The sequence below is a fragment of the Pseudoliparis swirei genome, chromosome 23, assembly GCF_029220125.1.
Source record: "Pseudoliparis swirei isolate HS2019 ecotype Mariana Trench chromosome 23, NWPU_hadal_v1, whole genome shotgun sequence".
NCBI classification, from domain to species: Eukaryota; Metazoa; Chordata; class Actinopteri; order Perciformes; family Liparidae; genus Pseudoliparis; species Pseudoliparis swirei.
Window position 1 is genome coordinate 10,031,717 of NC_079410.1, and position 27,523 is coordinate 10,059,239.

At 42.6% G+C, this 27,523-nt stretch overlaps 1 protein-coding gene across 1 annotated transcript; it reads left to right on the plus strand.

Annotated features, from left to right (window-relative positions):
• Positions 1-558: 558 nt before the first annotated feature.
• On the plus strand, positions 559-25,608 carry grid2ipa (glutamate receptor, ionotropic, delta 2 (Grid2) interacting protein, a). The gene is given in 25 exon segments (XM_056406950.1): positions 559-691; positions 2,098-2,351; positions 2,480-2,812; positions 2,901-3,055; positions 10,116-10,391; positions 11,258-11,343; positions 11,529-11,598; positions 12,032-12,328; positions 13,035-13,186; positions 13,299-13,460; positions 13,877-13,986; positions 14,118-14,265; positions 14,954-15,282; positions 16,250-16,513; positions 17,398-17,844; positions 18,256-19,725; positions 19,867-19,954; positions 21,841-21,927; positions 22,125-22,321; positions 22,434-22,589; positions 23,480-23,566; positions 23,672-23,801; positions 23,904-24,022; positions 24,120-24,284; positions 25,528-25,608. Coding segments are annotated over 25 exon segments (5,796 nt in total).
• The last annotated feature ends 1,915 nt before the right edge of the window (positions 25,609-27,523 follow it).

Below are 27,523 nucleotides of genomic sequence, written 5' to 3' on the forward strand. Positions count from 1 at the left end.
ACACAGCGGCTATAATCAGAGACGTGTCCCTCGGCTGGTACGCCACACACTGGTTTCTGGGTCACTCCTCAGGGCCCTATCTACATGAGCAACAGAGGAAGGCAGAGAGCGAGGGTGGGAGAGAGCGAGAGGGAGAGGGAAAGATATTTATAGAAAAATGGGGCTTCGCAGTACCTTTTTCTTGCAAAGAACCATTCCGGGATCGAGAGCGTGTCCCAGTTTTCTGATCATTGCTCAGCCATAGGCTTCGGGCTGAGGCTGGACCGCCTCACCCACGATGGAGAGCCTGACTTTGAGACGCTCTCCCCCGGCCGGCCTCTCCACAGCTGCAGACCACCGGTTCTCCGATTGAGAACCGAGGGAGGCATTGTCCCCGCTAACCTACAGATGTGACCTTTTAGGTCCACTTGATTGCCCAGCTGAGGGCTTTTGGAGGCAGTGAGCTCCGCTTAGTAGCAGTACAAAGGTGTCCGAGGGCCCCCTTTGACTGCATCGACCTCCAGGCAGGGGGTCAAGGGAACGCTGGCTGGAACGTGCCCTGCCGCAAGCCGGGCGAGGATGAGGCGCTTCCTGAGCAGAAAGGGCCGCTTCTCCCTGCGCCAGAGCAAGTCTGGGATCCGGAGTGCCTCCAAAGATTTCTGTAAGTCTCTTTCTCTGAATAGTCGTTTTTTTTCCGAGATGTTCCTGAACGGTTTCATCTGCTGGAGGTAAGAAAGAGCTGACGCTGACGTTGTGTGACTGGGTCGCAGGATGCAGAGAATATGAGAGAAAGAAGTCCTGACAATCCTCTTTGAGTGCCGCTTGTGTTCTGGTGGGAAGAAAAGATTCTGATCCACAGCTCCATGTCAGTGATTTCCTAATCTATTTTAATCAGCTGCAGCTTGATGTTTCCTCTCAGCGAGCTGACACCACATTCTGTGGCTCTCTGTGAGTCTTTGGATTTGATGTATGTTTTATTCACTCAGCCACATCTCACCATGAATATTTTTGCCCTGTGCTCCAGTGAGATGTCATTTGTCTTGTTGATTTTGTATTGAAGCAGATCAGACATTTCTACATTTCTTTACAAAGTCTTCTTCAGGCTTACTTTTGAACTTTTTTTGCACTATTTACTTTTCTTACTTCCCATTTCTAATTTTGTCTTTCTCCGGCAGCCTGACTTTTCCTCTTTATTTTTCTTTTTTTCAATGATCAGAGGCAGAGAACAATGGAGACAGAGCAGTTTTGTGCTGGCGGTTTGATGGATGGCTCTGCAATTGTTTGTGTATCTGCAGTTTTATAATGTATCTTACATAATTGTGCTCTGTTATATTTTCCAATGTCAAATTTTCCCTTTAAATTGTGCACCTTGGAGACATTTTGTCATATGCTGAGACTCAATCTAGCTCCTTCTTGATGGACTGGCTGTGCCGCCTTGACTTGAGGCAAACATGTGAAAAAGGCAAAGGACAAGAGGGCAGGGCAAAACAATTAGAAAATAATAACTAAATATAGCAAAACAGCACAAATATCCACAAGCACAAAATGATGTGCACATTTTCATTTTGTGTCTGCAATATCATATCACATATAAAGTGCTCCGAGCAGTCCCTATAATATCGTATGTCTTTGACACTCTAGATGAGTGGAATAAAGTGCCTGTGGGGACATTTTCTGCTGCAGTAGAATGAGGCCAGTGACCAGGGGAAGGCCAGCCGCTCATGTGGACTAGATACCAACAGGCAGAAATAACCTCCTTCACTCTATTCTTTCCTTTTACTGTCATTCAATGTAAATACCATTTTTTTTCTTCTAAAAGTGCTTTTTGACTTGACTCCTGTGTCTTCATGTGTGTGGCTTCAGAGGTCGACGCGTGTTCCTTCTGCTACAGCTCCATCACTAAGATGCCCTATTTATACCAACAGACTGCCTGACCTCCATTTTACAGCTCACTACCTGCTTGTTTGTATGAGCAGCTTGTTCCAGATTAGCAATGTTCCAACATGCTCATGTAACATACAAGCAGAAGAACATTTCACCGCCCAATTACAAACCTATTAAAGTCCAAGCCGATGTACTCGGGCCTTTTCCAAAATTCACCTTCTGTCCATCCTCCAGACCTCGGCCTCCCAGCCACCAATCAGAACTGGCCTGAGGCGTTTGGCTTCCAACTGGGTGGCACTGGGCCCAGCTACATCCTGTCCGTGGTGGAGGGCAGTAGTGCCTACCTGGCTGGCCTGAAGCCCGGGGACCAGGTGGTGGACATCGAGGGCCAGGATGTGACCAACCTCAGCACACCAGCACTGGTCGCTCTGGCTCAGACGCTCAAGACGGTGCCACCCAGCATCGGAGTGGTGTCCCGGATTGAACAAGTGAGATGACACCCAGTGCTCCATATTTAGTGTTTTTTTTATTGGTGGGGAAGCACTAAAAAACACACATGAAATTCAGATGAAAACAGCAATGAGATGGCATCCATGTTTTTCCCCACCTTCCTCAGATTGACGTCGCTCCCGGCCCGGATGGCCGCTTTGGCTTCACCATCGTTGGAGACGGCCCTCTGATGGTGGACGACTGCATGCCCAGCGGTCCGGCTGGTCGCAACGGCCTCAAGGCCGGGGACTACGTCATGGAGGTCAACGGCATCCCAGTGAAGCATCACGAAACGGCAGCAGCCATGATCAAAGCAGCTCAGGGTCGGCCTCTGCGTCTGGGCGTGCTCAGTATGGCCCGGCGGCCGAAGCGGCTGAGCAGCAGCATGAGGGTGTTGTCGCAGAGCGGGGACAGCGTCAGGGATGGTCGCGCCCACAAGGCCATGGAGTTCAATAAGAAAGTGGGTCGGAAATAGGTGTTTGTAATGTTGTGGTTTACATTTGTATTTTGTGTGTTGATTAATGTCCATGTATTAATTTACCCATCAGGTGGAGGAAGTGCTCGGAGAGGAGCCAGATGTGAAGGAGCAGCTGTTTGAGGCGCTCAAGCTGTATGCTGCTGAGCGGGATGTGGAGAGTCTGGCTGAGGCCCTGCCCGACATCTTGATCACAGAGGAGCACCAACAGCTGATCGACAGTGTCAGGTATCAGCCGCTCACACCGGCATGCCGATGTGTGCGTGTGGTGTGTGTCTCGTTTAGAGTCCGCGGGACAAAGCAGTCTTTTAGTCGTCCTCGTGCAGTGAACAAAGAAGATCAGCTCTTAAAACTGCTTATACCCCCCCCCCCCCACCCAACCCCCGCCCCCCTCCATCGCACCCACTTTCTCTGCAGATGAAAATCAGATGCACAGCAATAAAGTGCTGCTGCATACTGATGGTGGCTTTATATCTTGTTTCAGTATCGGTCACTGTCATCAATATTTTAACCTGCTGCTGTTTCCAGTCTAAACTCTCAAAGGGTATACATTATGTGTGTTTTCATTTTAGAGTTGCTTTTTAGTTTGTGTGGAAGTAACGGAGGTGTCTTTGTAGGGGACGCTAGTGTCTGAAACCAAAACTCTTCTTAAATTTGTTTTGTTTGTATTCTACATTGTTAAAGAGGCTGTGCTAAAAACGTCTGTACATTATTGGAGTTGAGCAACTACTAAAGTTTGAAACATTAACAAAACATAAGAGCATGAAATAATCCGACTAATCCAAGCTGTGCATCCCAGTGAATGGTGAATCCTTTTAGAAAAGCAGAAAAACATTTAAAACTTGGAGCTAAATCAACCATCATTTATTCTATTTAGTTACTTGTGGAAATTAATATTCAACCAGGCTAACTAAAACCACCATGCCGATAATATCCTGTGATGTACGTTTCTAATTGTTTAGTCATAATTATATGATTTTTGGGAAAGCTTGTCGAAGGAGACTTCTATTCTATTGTGTGTAAAGGATTCACTGCACAGCAGTCTTTACACAACAAAAGCACAGAGGGAGCAAAAACTCCTTAATTGTTGTATAAAATCAATCGTTTTAAGAACCCCTTCCAGCATTTTACTGTGAAATGCGGTAGAAGTGAACATCAGGAGCACATATAATAATTCCCTTATGTCAAGCATTTATTGCTCCCCGTGGGGGCTTAAATTGTTCCATTTCCCAGCTTTAAGTTACAATATACAAGACTAGGGTTAGAAATCCACAGAAAATTGCATTTCTTCCTCTGCAGCATTGATCGGAAAATCAAAACCCAAAACACAATACCTCTGCACTTTTGTTTCTCAGTCCCTACCTCCTCTCACTTTGATTTTCTCCATGTTGGTCTCTTTATTTCCAATTTCTCCCCGTCAGCTGTGCAACACTCTTTGATACACGCACCACATTTTGTGTGTGGCTCACATCACGGGATGCTCTTTCTTCCCTCCTCTGCAACATCCAGTGTGCTGCTGCTGGTTGAGATATGCACATATAGCAAAACAGAAAACATGCAGACGCTTCGACTGAGTGCCCACTGCATTGTTTCTCTCACACACACATGCATGCAGTCGTTGCTCTGACCGTCTATGTGGGAAGACATTATGAATTGCTGCCTCAGGTAAGTACTTAGAAATACTTTGGCTTTGTACATTTGCATATTTTGAAGCATGTAACTCGTCATCAAGTTCATACATAATGTTTGATTGATCATGAAGTAAACTGCAGTGCCTTTAAAGCATGCTCTGCTATTAGTCTTGTGAAAATCAATTCGCGTGGACTCTAGTGACAAATTTTTGGGGAGTAATTCATTCCCCTTCCAGCGGAACAACAAAGCTGTCGAGCCATCTCAGTTTCCTCTGACACAGCTGTCTCTATCATAGCTTTGATAGCACATTTCCTTCCTCAGAAAGCTGCCTGTGGAAATGCTTTGCAATGTTTCTTCTGAGCACAGAACAAATTAATTATGCATAAGCCGTATCCATAGAGGACGAACTGTTTTTGCTGTTCCCCTCACCCTAGCCAGTGAGAGAAGTACAGTATAACAGTAAGGCTCTCTTTAGGTTAGATATATTTACTTCAGCTGTCAGTACCCATCATTTCATTTTGGTGTGTCAAGACCAGGTGCTCTGTAATCCTGACATGCTTTGATATGTAAAGTTCATCGTCCCTTCCTCTGCCTGCTGTGTCATTGTGGTGTTGTCATTATTAGTGCTCTTTTGTGCAAAAATATGTCTGTGAATGCAAATTAGGCTGTGAAAATCCTACTTTGGAAAGGGATACAACATTTTTAAAATATATTCCATGTTTGGAACTGCGCTTCTGTGAACATGTTTCTGTTGTAGGAGCCTGAGGGAGTTTAGCTTCCAGGTGGTCCATGAGACAGGCCTCAGGGTAGTGGTGCTGTTAATGGCTGCTGCTGACAATGAAAGGAAAGACAACAGAAATGTAATGTTGGAGTTCTCTGTTCTTGGGGAAATGTGTTACTGATTTATATTTTATTTCGGCATGCTTCAAGACGTGAATTGGTAAGACATTTGGAACAGATATCTGTGGCGCTCAAAGGATGATTTCTAATGAATTTGATGATTTCTTGGCTTTTCCTTGCCACCGTGAGGTCGACATTTGTGAAATGGAGTGAAAACTTTGGCAGATCGCCATGAACTTTGGTCAACATTCATCACAACCCCTAAATAATAATATATGGTGATTCCTAAACTTTTCCTGTAATGCCATCATCAAGTTGAAATGTGTCTTTGTCCAATATTTTGGTTTATGACTAAATACCTCATGGCATCCCCATCAGCTGGAGCTTTAATGCTACTTATGTCTGTTTCCTCTATTCCAAATAACCGGTGGCCTTAAAGCTTCTAATCAGAGTCACCTGAACATTTGTGCATCCAAACTACCAGCAGAAATCACTAATATAGAAATCTTCAATCATGAGCTGGATGCCATTGTTCTAGTTTGAGGTGTGGAGAATCTATGTGTCTGCCACTGAGGCTGAATCTCCCTAATTTTATTCATTCGCTGTCTCCGCATCCTTCTGTCTGCCCATCTGTCAGTCTCGCTCCCTCTCCCTCAATCACAATCACGTCCTGTGACAGCCACACTCGCATAGGAACAAATCTCTTCCCACTTCAGTCCGATAATAAGGGGTCGTGTGTCAGAGGATGTGAGGTGGGCTTAACAGCTCACTTATTGCCCTGTAAAAGTTGACCAGCTGGGCCGTGCTCTGCTCAGTCTGCCTCCGTCCCCTCGCACTCCCACAGGATGTCTTCTATTTTTAAGCAGCCTACTTCTTTTAATAAATTCTCTTCTAGGTTTCTGACACATTTGCCAATTGATTTGAACGCCTCTGAAACTCAAAGCTGTGCAAAAGATTATGTGTGATTATGAGTGTCATTAGAGTCAATATTAGAACATCGAGTCGCTCATGCTGTTGTTTGATGGTAGTTTATTGTAATTATAGTAAACTGAAGGCCTTTGTCTCACACTCTATCTGTGTACAGACTCCAAAGATATGAATTTATTAGACTGATGCATTCTCAACCCAGTGCAGTGTTTTCTTTTGTTTGCAATAATATCTAAATAGCAGCATTTCTGTCGTTTTACAAATGTTTTTAAGAATCAGTTGTTTTGGGCTGTAAATGTCTGGAGACAGTTGGATAGATGTTGTCGTCGATGTCACACAGACATGACAACGTTTCTGTACGTACACACGCACACACACAGACACACACACACACACTCTCTCACACACACACGCACAGACAGCCACTGTGCTGACCTGCCTATTTAATTCCACTGGGGCTCTCCTCTCTTCTCTACATCTCTCATCTCTCCCTCCTCACTTACTCCTTTGTTCATTTCATTCTTTCCTTCCTCCTCCTCTGAGGGGAAAAGAAGATTTGTCACTCACTGGCGCTGACTGCAAAGTGCTGGACGACTAAGTGACGAGGATTATCCTTTCACTGTGACCGAGCAGACTTCCCTGCGGTGACCTGTCTCGGCCCTGGGGACAAACGATGGGCACAAAGAAAGAGAGATGCCCCAAACACCTGATGATGCTACCTGAGGATGTTTTAAAAGTGTGGAGGGATGTGAACCACGGCCACTCTCACAGTCCCTCTCTCTCGTTCTCTCTCTTTCTTCCTCTGGCTGCTTTTCGAGCCGGCAGCAAATGCTTTTGAGGTCCAGGACATCTTCCTATTCTCATCTTTACCCTTTGTCCGGGAGAGTTTGTTTCTTCAGACTAAATGAGGACCCACCGAGATAGAGGAGAAACATTCGCATTGCTTACCTGAGAACAGGCGCTTCCTTAAAGCCCCGAAGAGCCATGGGAAGCGATAGGAGCCTTTCCAGACACTTTCGGTATGGCACTTTTACTTTGATCTTAGCAGCGCTCACTCTTCTTTCTGTTGGTGCTGACTTGTATCTGAAGTTGCTGAAGTATTGTTGTGTAACTATTTTCTGTGTTTTTGTATTGGTGATTATTTTAAACTTTTTGTTGGCATATAAACATATGACACTCTTTTGTCCCTAAAGCTGTTTCCAGCATGTGAAACATGAGAATAGAGTTTGTCATATTCAAATAACTACTGTTTTTCTTAATTTTGCTGTCTGTGGGTTTTTAATTTTAACTCTGTTTACAGCCATGTTCTGTCATTGCAAATTAATAACTGGCTCAGCTGTGAAATTAGCTGATCAGAATCAGGGTTTGATGATAATGGTTATTGCAATGAGTTTTCCAGCTGATTACAATTGTCATTCATCCCTCTGTGCACTGTGTCCTTGATCCACCCCTCCTTCAGGCCTAATTATAGACTCCTCTCGCCCTCCTTATAATTCAGGGCATCCCAAAGCCTACATCCAACTTCAACAGAGGAAAGCTGTAAAGTTTTTGTTCACTTGTTTTGGTTGATTTAGAAGAGGTGACAAAGTAAATATTCTTTGACTGAGGTCTTAAGGTGTCGTAGAGACGTTGGAGGTGATACACTTAATGGAAATCAATGCCAGGCATAAAATGCCCCGATTCTGTTTAGTTCTTGCCATTTGTCTGAGCACATGTGACGTATGAGTGTACTTTAGCAAAGTTCGGTGGCCTACATCGCCTGTAAGGACATACAGTACTTGCCTGCTTCACTCCCAATAGTAACATGACCCTGGCCTAGAAAAAGCTCTAGTTCTCCAGTTTGTCTCTTTCTTTGTCCTATTTTATTTTTTTCTTCCATTCTCCACATCGAATCATCACTTTCGACATTTTCACCAATTTATGTCTCTTTCTTTCTTTGTTCTCCCTCTTTATGGGCTAATTTGACCAATTGGAGTACCAATTTATGTTGTTGTGTTATGTCTCTAACTCAAGGTGTTGTAGTACACAAAACTGACCCTTGCGATAGCCTGGTATTGCAGACAAGCACATTTCAGTTTGACAAACTCAGGGATCAGCAGTTAACTCTGGATTCCCATTACGTGACTGCATGTGTGTGTATGACTCCAAAAGGTATCAGACCAAGATAAATTGTGCATGGGACAAACTGTACTGTTGCTGAAGTGTTATTCACTTAATGCTGTTTCGGACAATTTCACTTGCAAAATACAGCCATAAATAAGATGTAAGTGTGTCACACTAAAGTTGAACAAATGACTCTGACGCAGGGATTGCACAGCAGAAAAACTGCCTTCAAATTGATACTTTTTATGATTATATTTAGCTGATTGAATTAATTATCTTTATGTATGACCCACATGGACTGTTCGTTGGGTGTAGTTTAACTTGGATTTTCAGCTAGTTACTGTCAGATTGTGGTCTATGTAAAAACTCTCCAGAGGGTAAAAATCTCTTGGCTTCCCTCAACTTTGGGTTGTAAGATATTAAAAAGAATCAGCTCAGCTTATGCAAAACTTTTACTTCAGACTTAGTACTTTCTGTATGTTTTTGTAAATCCTTGCCTTCAGACAATGTTTCCCAAATGTACCTGCAAAAGGAGTGTGACAGTTAAAAAAACTGTACCACTGAGCCTTATTCTCAAAAGTAGCATTGGAGCGAAGAGTTGTGCTGTGTGTCTGCTTGCACAAAGGAGCTGGTGCACTCTGAAAAACCAAAGCAAAGCACTTGCTTCTTCTTAGCACAGTGGAAGTACCCTGGAGATTCATGATGAATCGACAGAGGTAGAGAACAGCTTGTGTTGAGGATGGAGGCAGCAATTTGTAAGAGGGGGGGGGGGGGGGGGGTATGCATAAGGGAAAGGTACAAAAGAGGTGTGTGTGCATGGGTGGAGGATTGATTGTGTATATGCAGAGCCATCAAATTAAAGAGAAAGAAAAAAAGATGCCCTTTATATGCAGGAAAGTTGTTTCTATTGTTATGTATCTTTCCTGTTCTTGCAGATAATTGGCCTAATTTAAACAGGGGGGGGGGGGGTATTAGGAGTAGACATTTCAAGCTAAACAAAAGATCCGTGGTAAATGTCAGTAAATGCTGCTTTCTTTTCATAGAAGCAGTAGCAATAAGTCTCAGCCAGCTTCAATACAAGCACTATTGGACCAGTTAATGCCAACACTACAATCTTCATTTTATTGCCTGGACAGTTTCTTTTCTAATGCGGCAAACAACACAGACCGCAGGAATGTGTCTTACGCTCACAAACCCACCCCTGGAACACCCTGATATCTCAGAGTATCCGAGGATGGGCTTTTTTTTAAAGAGAATATCTGCATAAGGAGTCGATTATGGGAGGGGAAAATAACACTGATAGGAGGAGAGGAGCACTTTCTCACGGAGCTGGGTCTGGCTTTGAGCTTCCTCCTTGTCGCATATTAGCAGAGAGTTGTCACTGTAACACTCTTACCTGCAGCTGCTGATATGACAGGATCACACAACGCTCATCTTTTATCTCCTTTATCCTCTCACACATGCATACACCCACAAAAACACACAAACATGTTGGACCAATCCCTTCTACCGACCTCGGCCCTCCCATGAGACGACATGCACTAAACTATTTTTGAACCAATTAAGTGGATCCTGCAGCTGGAACAATATGTAGTCGGAACAAGAATCCCTCTTTTGTCTCTTGGATACTTTGGACGATGGATGCTTTGAGAGATCAGGATGAATCATTTTAGATTGTGTGCGGTTTTGGGCTGATATGCTTCTCTGATAGGATTTTGTTGGCTGTGAAGATTTTCAGGAAAGCCTATTTCTGAATTTGTGTCTGTGATCCCACGATGTTCGCCAGGATCTTCATTCCCAAGAAGCACCGGGAGCGTTTTGACGAGGTGGTTTCCCAGAGCCTGATGAGCCGGATCAAAGGGCGGAGCTTCAGTGACCCGAGCCGCAACCACCTTCGCCGTAGCCGTAGTGAGGATCACCCCGAACGCCTTCTGGTGTCCACCCGCGCCAGTTCAGTGCCACGCACCCATGCAGAGGAAGGCGTGGTCCCCCCCGTCCGCGGCATGCGCAAGACCACCTCCCTCATAGCTGGTCACTCCAGTAGCACCGCCACCAACTGCAGGTCTGCATTAAGTCTCATGTTGCAGATTTTTATTCGACTGTATTTTTCTTTGCTCATCCTGTCTATTTTTAGTTTTTGTGTGTTTTGACTTTTTATCAGCAGGAGTATCATCATCATCATCATCATCATCATCATACCATTCTCCCACTACCTACACAGTGCGATGTCATTTTAAATTTCAAACAAAATACGTTTTCCTAAACTATCATCTCCTCTCTCCTTATACGTCATGTGAATTAAGATGAGAAGGAGTTAAGTGAAAAATGGAGCCTTCAGAGATTAAGCCAACGGGAACATAAACCTATTGAGACAGTCCTGTCCTCTTGCTCTCTTCATCTGCTGTGATATTGTTTCTTGGCTTCATGATTTGATGATATCGGGTTTAAAAAATGGTACACAATACAAGTACAAACATCCCTTCACTATCACTTGAAGCGGTAGGAATATAATGCCCCTAATCTGATTTATGAGGATGGAATACAGCTCTCCTTGGATATACTGTTCATATTTAAGTTAGTTTTTTCATGCTGGATGGGAATTTAAAGCAGTCTGCTGAATATGGAAATATGTAGTTGGACTCCAGATTAAACTGCAGAATGTTTTATCATTGCAGATAACTATTTTAACAAACCACGTCCTCTGTGTGCAGTGAACACCCTTATTTAGCAAAGTGTGTGTCATATTTGTTAAGTTTTCTACTATATGGTATCCCATGTATTATTTAAATGCAGGACAATTAGTATTGTTACTTTAATCATTTCATATTGGTATATGAGTATTTGTGAACACCTGCTTTTCTTTCATTCATGCAGCCTTGTTTATTCCTCAGTCATGTCATTAATCAAAGCTCAAATGTGGCTCTATAGGACGGTGAGAGTGTGTAAGGGTAACAACAGTTTTGGCTTCACTCTAAGAGGCCATGCTCCAGTGTGGATTGACTCTGTCATCCCTGGTAAGTAAAATAATTGAGGTATATTTAGCTTACTATTTGATTATTTGTGTGTATGTGTAAATTATCAAGCTGTTGTCGTATATCAGTACTTTAACAGTTTATTTCTTGATAACGTTTTTTTCAAAAGCAAATGTAATGAGAAAATGATCAAATCAGACATCTCTTACTCATGTTCTGTTCTGCAGGAAGCCCAGCAGACAAGGCCGGTCTAAAACCAGGAGACCGCATCATGTTCCTCAATGGGCTGGACATGAGGTGAATTGTATTTATTTTATTTTATTAATTCTTTCAAATTTGTGCACAAGTTCAAGAAAAAGTCATGCCTTTTCTAAATCTAATTTAATTGAAAATTATTATATTTCTAGGTAAATATGGGTATATATTTCCCCTGTTAGAGATATGTAGGTGTTTGTAGAGCTCACGCAGTTGTTAAATTGAGTGGAAATCTCATTTTGGAAAGATTTGCAAGACCAATTTTGTGAAAAGACAAACAATGATAGAGAAGCTCTCCATAAAATGTAAACACTTCTTTATATTACAGTATATGTCATGTTATCTGCAGAACACAAAAGGCTTTTAATATAAATGCATAACTTATTTAAATTGTGGGATTGACCGTCTTTCTAAAGAATAATTGGAGTTATTGCAGTGTGTATGCTCATGTGTTTTCATGTGTATCTGCCTGCAGGACGTCCTCCCATGAGAAGGTGGTGTCCATGCTCCAGGGCAGTGGCGCCATGCCCACTCTGGTAGTGGAGGACGGTCCGCCTACTTTCACCCTGGCAGAGCAGGACCTGGCGGGGGGCGGCGTTCCCACTAAGTGTGCCCGCTCCCCCGTGCTCAGCTCCCTGCAGTGGGTGGCAGAGATTCTTCCGGCCAGTATCCGGGTTCAGGGCCGCACCTTCGGACAGCAGCTGGAACACCTGCTGACCATCCAGGAGAAGTACACCATCTGCAAGGCTCTGGAGAACTTCTTCCAGCACAGGTGAGCAAAGGCTAAGGGGGAGGAAAAGGGGGAGTGTGATGAGATAGAGGAGGTCAGAGGATGGATGTAAAGTGATGTGCAAAAAAAGGAGGAAGGTAGAAGGACAATAAAATACTGAGAGGAATAACTGAACATTGTTATATTTTTGTACTGTTGTGGCTGGTAAGTGTTTTTATATTAAACCATAATTTGCATGTAGGTTTACAGTGAAAAGTGCATTCTAGAGGTATGAATACATTAAAATAAGGTGGTTAAGCATCACATTTTAACACAGGAATCAAGAAACAAATTGGGCTTCTATTGGAATTTTAAAAAAGGTCAAGATATCATACTTTTGTGTTGTCTGATTTGCTAATGAAATGCTAATGACTTGGTCTACAGCCCTCATTTCCCATAATGCCACCATTAGCATCACTTCAATGGAACCTCCCTGCTTGGTGTATGCAAGTTTGTAACAAAGGCTTTCTGTTAAAAGTGTTAAGTCTTTTTGCCTCAAGAAAGATAACCTTCAGTCACGGCCAACATGACACTTAGTAACCCTGCTTGTGATGAGTAAACTTCTTTTATAAAATGAGTGGAGTGCCGCTTTAATCTCATGTCTAATTTGTCACATCCGCGGACGACCATTTCCATGAGCTCAACCTCTGACCTCTGATTGGAAAGCCTGGCGATCTCTGTCACCTTGCCTGTGTTTCCATGGCAACAGGAATGTTGACACTCTGATCGTGGATGTGTTCCCGGTGCTGGATACTCCAGCCAAACAGGTGATCTGGCAGTTTGTTTACCAGCTGCTGACGTACGAGGAGCAGGAGCACTGCCAGAGCAAGATCTCACGCTTTCTTGGATACAAAGCGCCAGGTGTGTGCACACATTTCAAATGTGTGTGTGGCTCAGTAAAGTGCAATCAACTCGGGCACTTCATCCACCTTTGCCTCTTCCTCTGCATTGGCAATATGTATGTGTGTTCCAGTTCCACCAGCACCACCACCACCTCCACCTCCTGCGGAGCCCGACGCTGCCTCCGAGCCCCATCGACGTAGCAGCTCCATGAGGGTGACAGGGACCACCTACAGGAGCAGTGTGAGGGGACGTAGCTCTGATGACCTGGTCATTGGCACGCACATGGGCATGGGTACAGACATTCATTATCTTCATTGTCATTGATAGCAACAGTAACGCCATGTAGATTTATTATGTGCACCACCCTTGATTCATTTCACCACCATCGTGATTCATTTCAGCGTTAACATTATGCTCGTTGAGAGCATAAACCCAGTCATGTTAAATCTTAGTGAGATTTTTTGCCTTTTGTTTCTATAGCTTCCAATTTCTTTTTACAGGGCGAGGGTGGCTCACATCGTTTAAGATTGTATATACTGAATAATAGTTAAAATATTTCTATGTTGTCAACATTGCTTGGTTGCTGGCCAAAACAATTAGCCTGATATGACTGTCAGCCCAAATCAGCCCAAGCCCACATCCTAAAACCTGGCCAAACCTGTCCACCAGATATGGGCGAGAGCTAACTCGGTTACCTGGTTGTCATAGGCCTCCATGTAGAGACGGTGCTGGAGACGACGGGTATGAGGTTGGCTCCAGGAGAGAGACAGTCAGGAGATGGTACTTCCCTTCCTGAGACTCCTAACAACCTCACCGATGTACGTAGCAAAGTCCTCATGGGAAAATATCTCTTTATATATATATTGTAAATATCAATGTAGAATTCATCACTCACTCTATCATGTGGGAACTCTGACTCTGGCTTCTTTGTCCATTCCCACCATACAAGCTGTCGACAGTGTACGCTGAACTGGAGAACATGTATTCAAGCAAGAGGTCCAAGTCTCTGAAGAGTCGTCCTCCTCCTACCCCCGAGAGTTTTCTGGAACTGGAGCCTCCCTCGCGCCCGGCCTCCCCTACAACACATGCTAACACAGGTAGCTCAAATTATACATACAGTACACTTTTAAAATTATATTTAACCGACTGTAAACAAATATTACCTTGCCGATCTGTTGTGTGCAGAAGTACTGTTTGTGTTTTTGATGTCAGAGAAGGAGGATAACAACATATTACATCCAAATGTAGTAAACCCAAATCTCACTCAAATGAATATCCTTGAATTCCGCATAAAAAGAATATTTGTGACTTTGTGTACATATATATATATATATTCAGAATAGAGGAATCTGGAAACAACTAACTGCTTTCAATATTTTCTCAGCCTGGGTGTTGTAATTAGTACACATTTTTTGATTATGACTCGGATAGGAAAGGTCAGAACACACTTTATCGCAATATTATAAATTTGTTAACACGTTGCCACCTTTGACTTGATTTAGTCCAACCATGGGATATGGATGCAGAGCCCACATATGAGGGAGAGATAGATTGTAGATTTAGTTGGGAAATTTAACAGCTTACTAGTTTACATAAAAGTTCAGGGTGAGAAGACCCAACCAAACTTTACTTTATTATAATAATCATTATTATTATTATTGTTGTTATTATTAATAATATTATTATTATTATTTAAACATCTGACAGTAGAGAGTCATAGCAACATGATGCTTCAGATATTTAGATGTCATTTTCTAAGGCTGTATGTCTCTTCCTTAATATCAGGTAGCCAAAAAGGCCCCCCACTCTCTACATGGCCAGAGCCCTTACCCAGCCCCCCCCAATCCCAGTTCTATTCAGCAGGGCTGACGAGCCAGACCAGTGGGGAGTCCAACCCCTACATCAGCCTGGACAGTCCCCCTCCATCCTCCCCAGATCTTCCTGACTACCCATCTACTCCCCCCGGCGTCCGCAGCAACAAGCGGCGTTTCACCTTCTCCAAACCACCTCGCTCAGAAGACACCGATCGCTTTCTGGATGCACTGAGCGAGCAGCTGGGACAGAGGGTGGCCATCATTGATGACTTTCTGACTCCAGAGAATGACTACGAGGAGGTAAGGTCACAGTTATTAATACATGTGAAGTCTGTATCCTCATTATGAAGAGACATTTTAAAAGAGTTAACAATTTGACTCTTGATTATTGATGTTTATTTTAGTAATCATGTAGTCGGATGTTATCAGTCTAACAATCTGAATCATTAACTTTTCATCAGTACATGCTACACATTACAGAGTAGTAATTACTAAAGTCCTAATAGGTCTATCAGCTATAATATTCTTGTGAAAATAAAAATACCCATGTTCACATAGTTTATGGTGTTCATTCTGCACGGTGGACTGATTCCCGAGGGTGTGTAGGCCGTGCTTCCAAAAAAGGAATAGGACAGACCTCTTGACACACATACAGAACGGGTACAGAACATACTCTCCTGTAAAATAAGGCAAAGTGAAATTTAAGTTTAAGACTTAAACTAGGTTATGTGAATAATCTTTTGCAAAATAAAACGCAGTGTAAACAGACTCACATACAACTAACTGCTTTCAATATTTTCTCAGCCTGGGTGTTGTAATTAGTACATTTTTGATTATGACTCGGATAGGAAAGGTCAGAACACACTTTATCGCAATATTATAAATTTGTTAACACGTTGCCACCTTTGACTTGATTTAGTCCAACCATGGGATATGGATGCAGAGCCCACATATGAGGGAGAGATAGATTGTAGATTTAGTTGGGAAATTTAACAGCTTACTAGTTTACATAAAAGTTCAGGGTGAGAAGACCCAACCAAACTTTACTTTATTATAATAATCATTATTATTATTATTGTTGTTATTATTAATAATATTATTATTATTATTTAAACATCTGACAGTAGAGAGTCATAGCAACATGATGCTTCAGATATTTAGATGTCATTTTCTAAGGCTGTATGTCTCTTCCTTAATATCAGGTAGCCAAAAAGGCCCCCCACTCTCTACATGGCCAGAGCCCTTACCCAGCCCCCCCCAATCCCAGTTCTATTCAGCAGGGCTGACGAGCCAGACCAGTGGGGAGTCCAACCCCTACATCAGCCTGGACAGTCCCCCTCCATCCTCCCCAGATCTTCCTGACTACCCATCTACTCCCCCCGGCGTCCGCAGCAACAAGCGGCGTTTCACCTTCTCCAAACCACCTCGCTCAGAAGACACCGATCGCTTTCTGGATGCACTGAGCGAGCAGCTGGGACAGAGGGTGGCCATCATTGATGACTTTCTGACTCCAGAGAATGACTACGAGGAGGTAAGGTCACAGTTATTAATACATGTGAAGTCTGTATCCTCATTATGAAGACATTTTAAAAGAGTTAACAATTTGACTCTTGATTATTGATGTTTATTTTAGTAATCATGTAGTCGGATGTTATCAGTCTAACAATCTGAATCATTAACTTTTCATCAGTACATGCTACACATTACAGAGTAGTAATTACTAAAGTCCTAATAGGTCTATCAGCTATAATATTCTTGTGAAAATAAAAATACCCATGTTCACATAGTTTATGGTGTTCATTCTGCACGGTGGACTGATTCCCGAGGGTGTGTAGGCCGTGCTTCCAAAAAAGAAATAGGACAGACCCCTTGACACACATACAGAACGGGTACAGAACATACTCTCCTGTAAAATAAGGCAAAGTGAAATTTAAGTTTAAGACTTAAACTAGGTTATGTGAATAATCTTTTGCAAAAATAAAACCGCAGTGCGCAAACAGACTCACATACAACACAGTTCTTTCCTTGTGTGTTGTCCTGTATAGTTTGTTGAAGTTAAGTTTTATGGTCCATCACGTTGACCTCAAAGAATCATCTAAAACACAACCTGTAATCCAAATGTAAACAAAAGAGCAAATCCACATTCAAAATATAAAACACACCCAAACATTAAAACCTGCTAACCGTCACAAATTCATTGACAGGTCAAACATACACAAACTACCTTTGATGTGAGAAGCCTTGATAGAGCGAACGGTTAAAGCTGTTCCTGTTGAAACCTGTTTGCACAGCTCTTAATAAATGATGTACAACCTGCACAGTTTATTTAGATGGCCATTTGATGTGTACCAAAATAATTCCACGCTCCACTTTGACCTTAAAGGGCTAATGAAGTGTAATTGGTGTTAATACCAGGATGTTGTGCAGATGGGCTTCCCTGATGAGGAGGATGAGGATAATGTTGAGAAGTTGGAGGTGGACGAAGATGAAAATGGAGGCATTGTGGCTCCAGAGCTCAGCAGTCCGAGTGATGTTCAAAGCAGCAGTGGAGAGGAGAATGCCTCCTCCCTCACCTACTCCTCGTGCTCCGACCACATCCCTCCACCCCCGATGACCCCTCCGCCACCCCCTCCTGTTCAGTTCAATGACCCGCCTCTTCCACCTCCACCTCCACCTGCTTCACCTGTACAGACTCAGTCTCAGCAACTGCGTGTCTACACCCCTGAACATTCTCCAAGGGCCTATGTGCCCATCCGCCGCAAATCTGGGCCCCCTCCCCCACCCCCGCCCCGCAATTACCCACCCCGCAAACGTCTCTCCTTACATAAAGTGATGCCCGCGAGAGAAGACCTTCAGGTCCATGCTAACATACAAGAGCTAAAAGCCTTGCAAGAGAAACACCTCTACCAGGAAAGACAAGCCTATGTGGAGCAGCAACAACAAGCATTTAAGGAGAAGCAGGCGTATGAGGAGCAGAAAGCCTTTGAAGAACAACAACTGTTCCAAGAGCAGCAGGCTTACCAGGAACAACAGGCCTTTCAGGAGAAACTCAAGGAGAGACAGGCTTACGAAGAGCAGAAGGCGTTTGAGGAGCAAAAAGCTTTTGAAGAGCAACAAATGTACCAGGAGCAACAAGCCTACCAAGAAAGGCAAGCATATGAACAGCGCCAAGCTTACCAAGAACAAAAGGCGTTCGAACAGCGTCAAGCCTACAAGGAGCAAAAAGCTTATGAAGAGCGGAAAGCATACGAGGAGCAACAAGCGTTTCAAGAGCAACAGATTTACCAGAGCCACCACTCGATGCCTAACCAGCCAACACAGCAGAAAGCCCACTCGCCCCTGCCTTCTCAACAACTCCATCAGTCCTTACCCCCACTCCCCTCTCCAGACTCCTCCCATCCGCTGTATATGATGCGTCAAGCACAGCAGCAACAGGCCCACCAGAGTCATCACCACCGACGTCTGTCCCGTTCAGCCCCACCTCCACACCAGGCATCGCCCCAAACAACAGCCCACCCAAGCCAACAAGGTAATTACACTAAGGGCATCTACCAAAGCCATAAGGGCAGGAGACCCCAGTCCCATCATTCCTCTGCGGAGGTGCTTCACCAGATGCACCAAGCCCCAGCCCATCACGCTTCTACCGAGATGCTCCATCAGTTGCAACAATCCCAGTCCCACCATTCATCAGCTGAGGTGCTCCAGCAGATGCAACAAGTCCATGCCCACTTCTCGTCATCGGAAATGCTCCACCAAATGCACAAGACCGAGGCCCATCATTCCTCAACAGAGGTTCTGCACCAAGGTCACCAGATGCATCAACAGCAGCCCCACCACTCCTCGACCGAAGTTCTCCATCAAGCGCATCAGATGCATCGGGTAGAGCCACACCATTCATCTACTGAGCTGCTCCATCAAATGCACCAACCACAAGCCCACCACTCCTCGACAGAGCTGCTCCATCAAGACCACCAGATGCACCAAACCAAGCCCCACCACTCCTCCACAGAGCTTCTACATGAAGCCCAGCAGGAGCCTGCCTCCCTCCCTTTTCAGCTAAACCGGGACAGCCACTCCCATCAGAGTCGGAAAAGTCTTAAAGGTCATCATCAGACCCAAGTGTCACCGCAAGGGAGACAGCCAGAACAGCAAATCCACCAAACCCATCACCCCCAGCTCACCAAACCCTCTCCCCAAAGACCCCACTCTATGCAGCAGACCCACCACCACTCCAGCACGCCTCAGATCCACCACATCCACCACATGACACCACAGCCACCTCCGAAGGACTACCAACACCAGATTCACGTAATCCATCCTCCCCAGCAACCCCACAGGCCTCAGCCTCTTCTTTCCACATTTCAGCCGCTCCAGCCACACCAGCCCAACATCTCCTCTTTTCAGCCTCTATCCAAACACCAACAATCCCAGCATCAAGTCCAGCCCTCCCCCCAAGCCACCCGCTCGCAGTCCCAACCCTCCCATCAGCTGTTGCAGCAGCCACACCAGCCCCAAACCCAGTCCCACCATGAGCAATCTAATGGCCAGCCCCAGTCCCTCCCACACTCGTTGTCTGACCCTTCAGAGCATCTGGAGCCCCCTCCGCCTCCACCCTTGCCCCCACCCTGCTCACCTCCACCCTTGCCCAGGCCTTCGCTCTCTAGGATGGACTCCAACCACATGAGTGTGAAGAGGTTACGTTGGGAGCAAGTGGAAGACTCAGAGGGCACTATCTGGGGACAGGTGAGTTTTGTGGGGTTTGGACTTGGGGAGCTGGTGTCTCATTCATGGAATACAATTTAGATTTAGAATTATAAATTCAAAATGATCTTACAGTCGTGAAATATTAATTTACATAGCATCGTTTTTGCATGTCTTTGGTAGTTGGGAGCCAATTCTGACTATGACAAACTGCATGACATGGTGAAGTATCTGGATCTGGAGCTGCACTTTGGGACACAGAAGAGCTCCTGTGAGTACTAGTAGCTCTATGCTTATCTGCAGTGCTTTAAATGAATGCATGTACATTTAAATCAGAATGACAACATGCACTATTATTTCTTAGCAGCACATCATTATCAAGTTTCTGGATCTCTGCATCCTTGGGGTGTCATTATTTAGTCATTACATCTACAGTATTTCACCACTGAATTCTGCTTGACTGACCTAAAAAACAACACCACACTAATACCCAGCTTTTTAAATTACTTTCATATAATTTTTTATTTTTACTGTAATTGTAGGATCTAAGTGTGTTATTCTGCAGTTTACCCTAAACCCTCTTGGGAACTTCTGGAGAGTACCTGGAGTTGCTTTGTAGATAACTGGCTCGCTGGAAGCCCTTTCTGGACTGGACAATATAGCTTTGACGGATCGGTTCCCTCACTCTGTGGGTCTTGAACACTTTTGGGGTGCTGACAACTGCCGTTTGTGGCCGGTAGTTGATCTGCCTAAAGTTAGGGTTCTCTCCTCCATTGAGCCCAGAAGAGGGGCTTTCCCGCCTAGATAGATAGAATGGCCGGGCTACCACATTAATTGGCTTACTGGGGAATGGTCCCCGTTTGGAGGAAGGTGAGGATCCTTCGCTCAAATAATTACCATTGCTATATGGAACTGCAGCATTTGAAGAATGCCCAGTATTCATATATGGATATAGAGTATGGACAGTGCCTGGCTGAGGCTGTGCTGGCGTGTCATCTTCTTGCAGGTGGCTGGAGCTTAAAGGAAACAAAAGCTCTTTTGCAGGGTCGTCCTGGCTCCAGTCTCTTGGCCGACCATTAACAAGCCTTTCCACCTCAACACTCTGGGTGTCGAGCAGGTTTTCAAGAGATGGGGTCAGACTTGGCCATTGTGCAGCTGAAGGCTTGTTGTAGCTCGTGTGATCAGGGACAAGCAGCTGGTTGGTTGAAGCCTTCCAGTTGCGGCGATCAACGATTCCAGAATCCAAAGCTTCAGCTTGTTTATCATCATTGTTGCGATCTCCATGTTCTTTAAAAACAAAGTCAAAACATGAGATGTTGCCATGGCCTTATGTGATAAAGATAAAAAACATCTGTACCTTTTTCAGCTGGTAATCCAACACTGCAGTCACACAGCAAAAAACAAGTCAGGGAAATCCTGTAGGAAGACAGTAAGGAACAGACATTCAATTAAAAATATTTAATGGAAACTGAAGAAAATTAAATGCAAAGAAATGCTCAACATCAATAATACATACCACAGAAGTAGTCCAAGAGCCATGGCTATTAACTGAAAAGCAGCACCCTGTCCTTTTCAGATGCTAAGGTTTGAGACGTGCAGCTGACTGGGCAGTACTAGGCTGGAGGGTAACCTGTGCTTTGTTAGAGACCATCTGTGTCTCCTTCTTATACTGGTCCGACTAAACGAAGCTCATTAGCAACAGCTGCTCAGACAGCAATTAGCGGCTAAATCGTTAACAGGTGTGGCAGCCGGACGACACAAACCGCTGTCTTGAAAGTCCTCTTTCTAATTTTGCTTGTTAGAAGAACACGGAACACCTTTTTTAGATTTGATGTTGCATTTTGCACAAAGCAGTCGAAAGGCTAGACTTTCACTTCATGCTTTTACGTGGAGTCAGGGTGCCACATATTACATTACATTACATTACATGTCATTTAGCAGACGCTTTTATCCAAAGCGACTTACAATAAGTGCATTCAACCTAGAGTACAAACTAAGAACATATGACCCAAAATCAACACCCCGCTCGTACTCTTTGTAATTTTCTCCAAACCTGCTGAAAAAGATGTTGGACCTTCACAAGATCTTTATTCCTATTCATCTCTCGACTGTCTTCATAACATCTGTGCATTTTACCAACACTGATCGCATTTTCAGTGTCTGCTCCAGAGCCATGCCTGCCAGACATTTTCAAAAAGAAAGATGTGATTGAAATCCTCTCCCATAAGAAGGCCTACAATGCCTGTAAGTATAAGATGGTATATTATTAGGAATTCCTATTAAGCGTAAGCCAAGAGTCATGCACTCATATATGGTTCATTTTGCTGATTTTATTTCTTGATAATGTGTGTTGGTAATGGTCTGCTGTCTATGAAAGCACTTTGCACTCCCAGCTTAAAAAATGCTACAAATATTATTATTATCTTCCTTTCAACATTAAGCCATCCTGATAGCCCACTTAAAGCTGTCTCCCGGTGAGCTGCGCCAGGTGCTGATGAACATGGTCACCGATAGGCTGGAGCCAGCCCACCTCACACAGCTCCTGCTGTATGCCCCTGATGCAGAAGAGGTCAAAAAGTATGAAGCTTACACAGCGGACCCCAGCAAACTCAGTGAGCCAGACCAGTTTGTGTTGCAGGTATAGTCCAGTCAGGGTTTGGACCGTGGTTTGACTGTCTCACATTGTCCATATGCTGTTGTTGTGTTCATCACCACTCACTTCTTGGCTTGTTGTGCGTGTTGTCCATCAGTTGTTGTCAGTTCCAGAGTACAAGACCCGTCTGCAGTGCCTCCTCTTCAAGTGCTCTCTCCAGGAGAAGACGGAGGAGTTGAGGGGAGTGTACGACTGTCTCTATAAGGCTTCGATGGAGCTGAAGACGAGCAAGAAGCTCGCTAAGATACTAGAGGTAGCCTGCTGTTCAGCTAAATACCGACAAATAATTACAAAAGGACATTTTGTTGATAGTTTAATATGCAATCCCGCTGTTATGAGCTTAAAAGCCTGTGTGATTCTGAGAAGCACAAACAGCCTCCCAACTACGTTTTTAATGAGATAAAAAAACCGTGAAGTATTTTCATTTCTTTCTTCTGGAACTTGAATCCAGTTTTATGTGATTGACTAGAATAAAAATACAGGACTGTCTCAGAAAATTAGAATATTGTGATAAAGTTCTTTATTTTCTGTAATGCAATTAAAAAAACAAAAATGTCATGCATTCTGGATTCATTACAAATCAACTGAAATATTGCAAGCCTTTTATTCTTTTAATATTGCTGATTATGGCTTACAGCTTAAGAAAACTCTAAAATCCTATCTCATAAAATTTTAATATTTCCTCAGACCAAGTAAAAAAAAAGATTTATAACAGCTGAGTGTTTGTCAAGGCTCAGGAAACCCTTGCAGGTGTTTCGAGTTAATTAGACAATTCAAGTGATTTGTTTAATACCCTACTAGTATACTTTTTCATGATATTCTAATATTTAGAGATAGGATATTTGAGTTTTCTTAAGCTGTAAACCATAATCAGCAATAAATCAGAATAAAAGGCTTGCAATATTTCAGTTGATTTGTAATGAATCCAGAATGCATGACATTTTTGTTTTTTGAATTGCATTACAGAAAATAAAGAACTTCATCACAATATTCTAATTTTCTGAGACAGTCCTGTATATGAAGAAGTAAAAATATGAGTTCTTGTGTTTGGTAAAAAATATGTTGCAATTGAAATAAATTGTAATAAACAAGCAAAGTTTGATATAGTTTAATTTTTGCTTGCTCCATTCTGTCTCTCAACAGTTTGTGTTGGCGATGGGGAACTACTTGAATAACAGCCAGCCTAAAACTAACAAAACCACAGGCTTTAAGATCAACTTCCTCACTGAGGTAAGTCATACACGCATACATATTTAAACCATGTGACCAAGTGTTTTTCAAAGACGTCACTCTATTTTGTTTATGCTGTTGATAACTTCATTGTGTCCTCTGCAGTTGAGCACAACTAAAACAGTTGACGGGAAGTCGACATTTCTACATATTCTGGTTAAGTCGTTATGTCACCACTTTCCTGATGTGTTAGACTTTTCCAAAGATTTAACTATGGTTCCTCTTGCAGTCAAAGGTAGATCCATTTTATTTTTGCTCCAAAGCAATTTACAACGGTTGCTGTCTATTGTTGTGTATTTTTCCCATTTCATTCTCCTTTTATATTTTCTGTCTCCAGTAAACCTGAGGTCTACTGCATCCGACCTCAACGACCTTCATACAGCCATCCAGGACATTCGCTCAGCCTGTCAGAAGATGCCTGCGACTGCTGAGGATCGCTTCGCTGTCGTCATGAGTGTATCCTTTATGAAGTGTGGAGCCCTGATAAGGAATGAAGTAGATATAGTAGAAGAGATGATGAAATGGTTGTGCCCCTTTACTCCACTATGTGTAGAACTTTCTGGAAAACAGTCATCCAGCAGTCCAGTCTCTGGAGTCCTTGCAACAGAGAGCTCTGGAGGAATTCACCAAAACGGTCTCTTACTTTGGAGAAAACGGCAATGCCACAAACACTGAGGCCTTCTTTGGTATCTTTGCTGAGTTCATGCAGACATTTGAGGTAAGCAAGAGAGATTCAGGTATTCATTTATAAAAATAATGCCTGCTGTCCCATCTCTACCGTGTTGCAGTCAAAGTTATATGCATGTTACCCTCTGGAGTTCCTTCTCAGTGTTCCACCAAACAATAATACATAAAACTTCAGGTTGCAGAAAAACGCCTCTTATGATGACCTCATTAGTAGTAGTGTCTTTTATTCAGCCAAGCATAATGCATATATATATATTGTATGCATAACATACATGCATATCAATTATCAAGAAAATACAAATATTTTCAAGAAAAAATACAAACTTTTCAACATCTCTCAAATCATATTTACATTATATAAAAACCTTTGTACCTAGTCCGGCAGTGACTTTCATTAAGCTCTAAACATTGTTTGCATTATTTCAATTTTATAACTCGCGCACATTGCTGTTAATTTTTCAAAAAGCTTTTTCAGCCAAGAGTGAGCTCATCCCATGCTTCCCAATGTTCTCAATAATTGTCTGTGATCTATAAAGTGTCATCATTTTTAACTGCCTTTGTTATTCCTTCCACCATTTCCAATAATGCATCGGTAGTAGTTCAGTTTTTCCTAAATTCTGATGTTCACTCAATAATTCATTTTTACTTGTAAAGAAATCCAATTAAGTCCAAGTTATTCTGCTCTGCCAATGTTTTGTTTTTTGAAAAAGTTCCCTGCAATGTGTTTAATAATGAGCACAGCGTGAATTTCCTCAAAGATGAAGAGAAAAGTCTGCCAGGCTGTGGTACTAATGATGAGCTACACGCAGTAGCAGGATCGTTAAGTTGACACAGAGTCTGTAGCAGTGTGCTGCCGCCTGACAGCCCCTATCTCCCACACACCCACCTCGGGAGGCCAGATCTAAAAAGAAGATTCTAAGAAACAAATTTGAAACATGTTGTTTAAAAGAAAATTCAGCAGTTCAATATGAACACAATGTTCAGAGCAGTTCACATTCAGTTGTCACAGATTTTCATGGCCATAAATTGTTTTCAATGTAGCGTCAATGAATAGCACTTTCAAGATCAGATTTATTAATTCGTAGAATTTGGAAATTTCATGACTCGAATCCTAATTATCCTTTAAAAATACATAGACCTCAGAGACACAAAAGTAAAAAAATAATAAGGTATGTATATAAATGAATCATAACTAAAGACACAGGCAACATAACAGCATATTCCACAAAATAATTAAGAAGTATAAAGACGTTTTTGTTGTTTCTTTACCAAAGAGAGCGCTCCGTGATCAGCAAGCTGCAGAAAATCAGAAGAGTCCCAGAAGTCCATGAATGGCCTCTCCACTGGCCTGGTAACACACACACACACACACACACACACACACACACACACACACACACACACACACACACACACACACACACACACACACACACACACACACACACACAACTCAGACACACACACACACATTCTGTATTTACATACACATACACACCTCTTAATGCACATTTTTTGGGGGGAAACTAGATTTGATGTATTCATGTGTTCCTGGTAAACATTAAGGGAGGGAGAAGTGTTGACATGAGGCAAAAATAAATGTTTTTCAATCATAGATGGAGGATATAGCTTTATACCAGTGGTATAGTAAATATTGGATATCCTTCCAAAACGAAAAAGAGTCTAAAGCTTAAATGACTAAAACTGCAACATAGAAAACCACTTTATTTGGCCATCAGCATATCTCTTCTTTTTAAAAGACCGTTTCTCAGTCGCATCCTGTAGTTGAAGATTTCTTTCTCTAAGCCTGAGTGTATGTGTGCTATTACACTTTTACAGTGAAACTGTTGTTATATATCCACGATTAAGACATATTTACAAATATCTATTGTATCCTGAAATAGATATTTAATTAATATACATTCACATTCTGTTGGTGGTTTTGAGGGAAACCGCAAAAGCAGATAGTTTTCATGTTCTGTATTTTTGTAAGCCGCCCAGCACACTGAATGTAGCATAAATTCTTTACTGACTAAGTTTATCTTATTTACTCAAGTAAATACTCAACTGCTCTGTATCTTTTGCCTCATTGTCACTGGAGTTCTTCTTTTCTAATTCCGACTTCAAGTGTTATCAATATGTATGTGACAACATCAGTGAGAAGTTACCACGACCGCTTGTTTTTATACATTTAAACTGGTCTAATCTGGTCTTCACACCAAGTATAGTTGGTAGAAGTGGGATTATGTGGCGCGGGCGGTGTGCAATATATGAGTGTTGGATATTATACTACATTTTATTATACTATATCAAACTTTAACATAAAGATATTGTGTTTGTATTGTACAGAATGAGTGGGTATAAAGTAAACAGAATCAGATGCTACAGTATATGTAGCACTATGTTACTTTCATGTGCTACTCAAATATTTATTTTATTGATTGTGTCAATATGGAACAACCGCGTAAAGTCATTAAGTATAGTGTAGCAAATGCAGCATTTTATATACATACAGTTAATAAAACTTCTGAGATGTGTCAGTGCTCTGTATAACATACATGTATTATTAAATGGTAAAGTGAATTATTATGATAACAATGTGTGCAGCTAGTACAAGCTTCGTTAAAAGTAGTTTTTTTCTGCTTAAATTACAGAATCTCTAAAGTATTATCGTCCATTATTGCCTATAAAGTGTTATGTCTGTATTTTGTTTTGTATCCTAACAATGTTGAAAACTACAAAGAATGGAATAAAATCTACTTTTGCCTGGATGTCTTTGGTTTTTAAGATTTTATTTAATGAAAAAAACTATGGAAATCGTTTAGAGAAGTAATACTGTATGCACAAGTGCGTTATTGACAGGACAATACATTAGATTAAGACTAAATCACAACACTCACTGCGTGTTCTGCAACTCGTCTTTATCGCTGGGGCCGCTTATCTGTCCTGCAGTGGCAAAGTCTCAGACGAGCCTCACACGGTTAATGTGTGTGGTGTTCAGGACCCAAACGCACCCTTAAGCATCAGTTTAGAAAAAATATAGCAAGGACTTTATTTTCCTGATTTAAATTTTTTTTAAACGAATTTAAAAAACAAAGACTAGAATTGTTCCTTCGCCGGAAGTTCCTGGACTCGACCGGGATGGACATGGACTCGATTTTCCACCTCATATCAACCAGACTGGTGACCGGAACGAATGTAATGCCCTAATTAAAACTTTAGCTATCATTATGATCTTCCAGAAGCAGCAGCAGCCTTTTATTGCTCCGT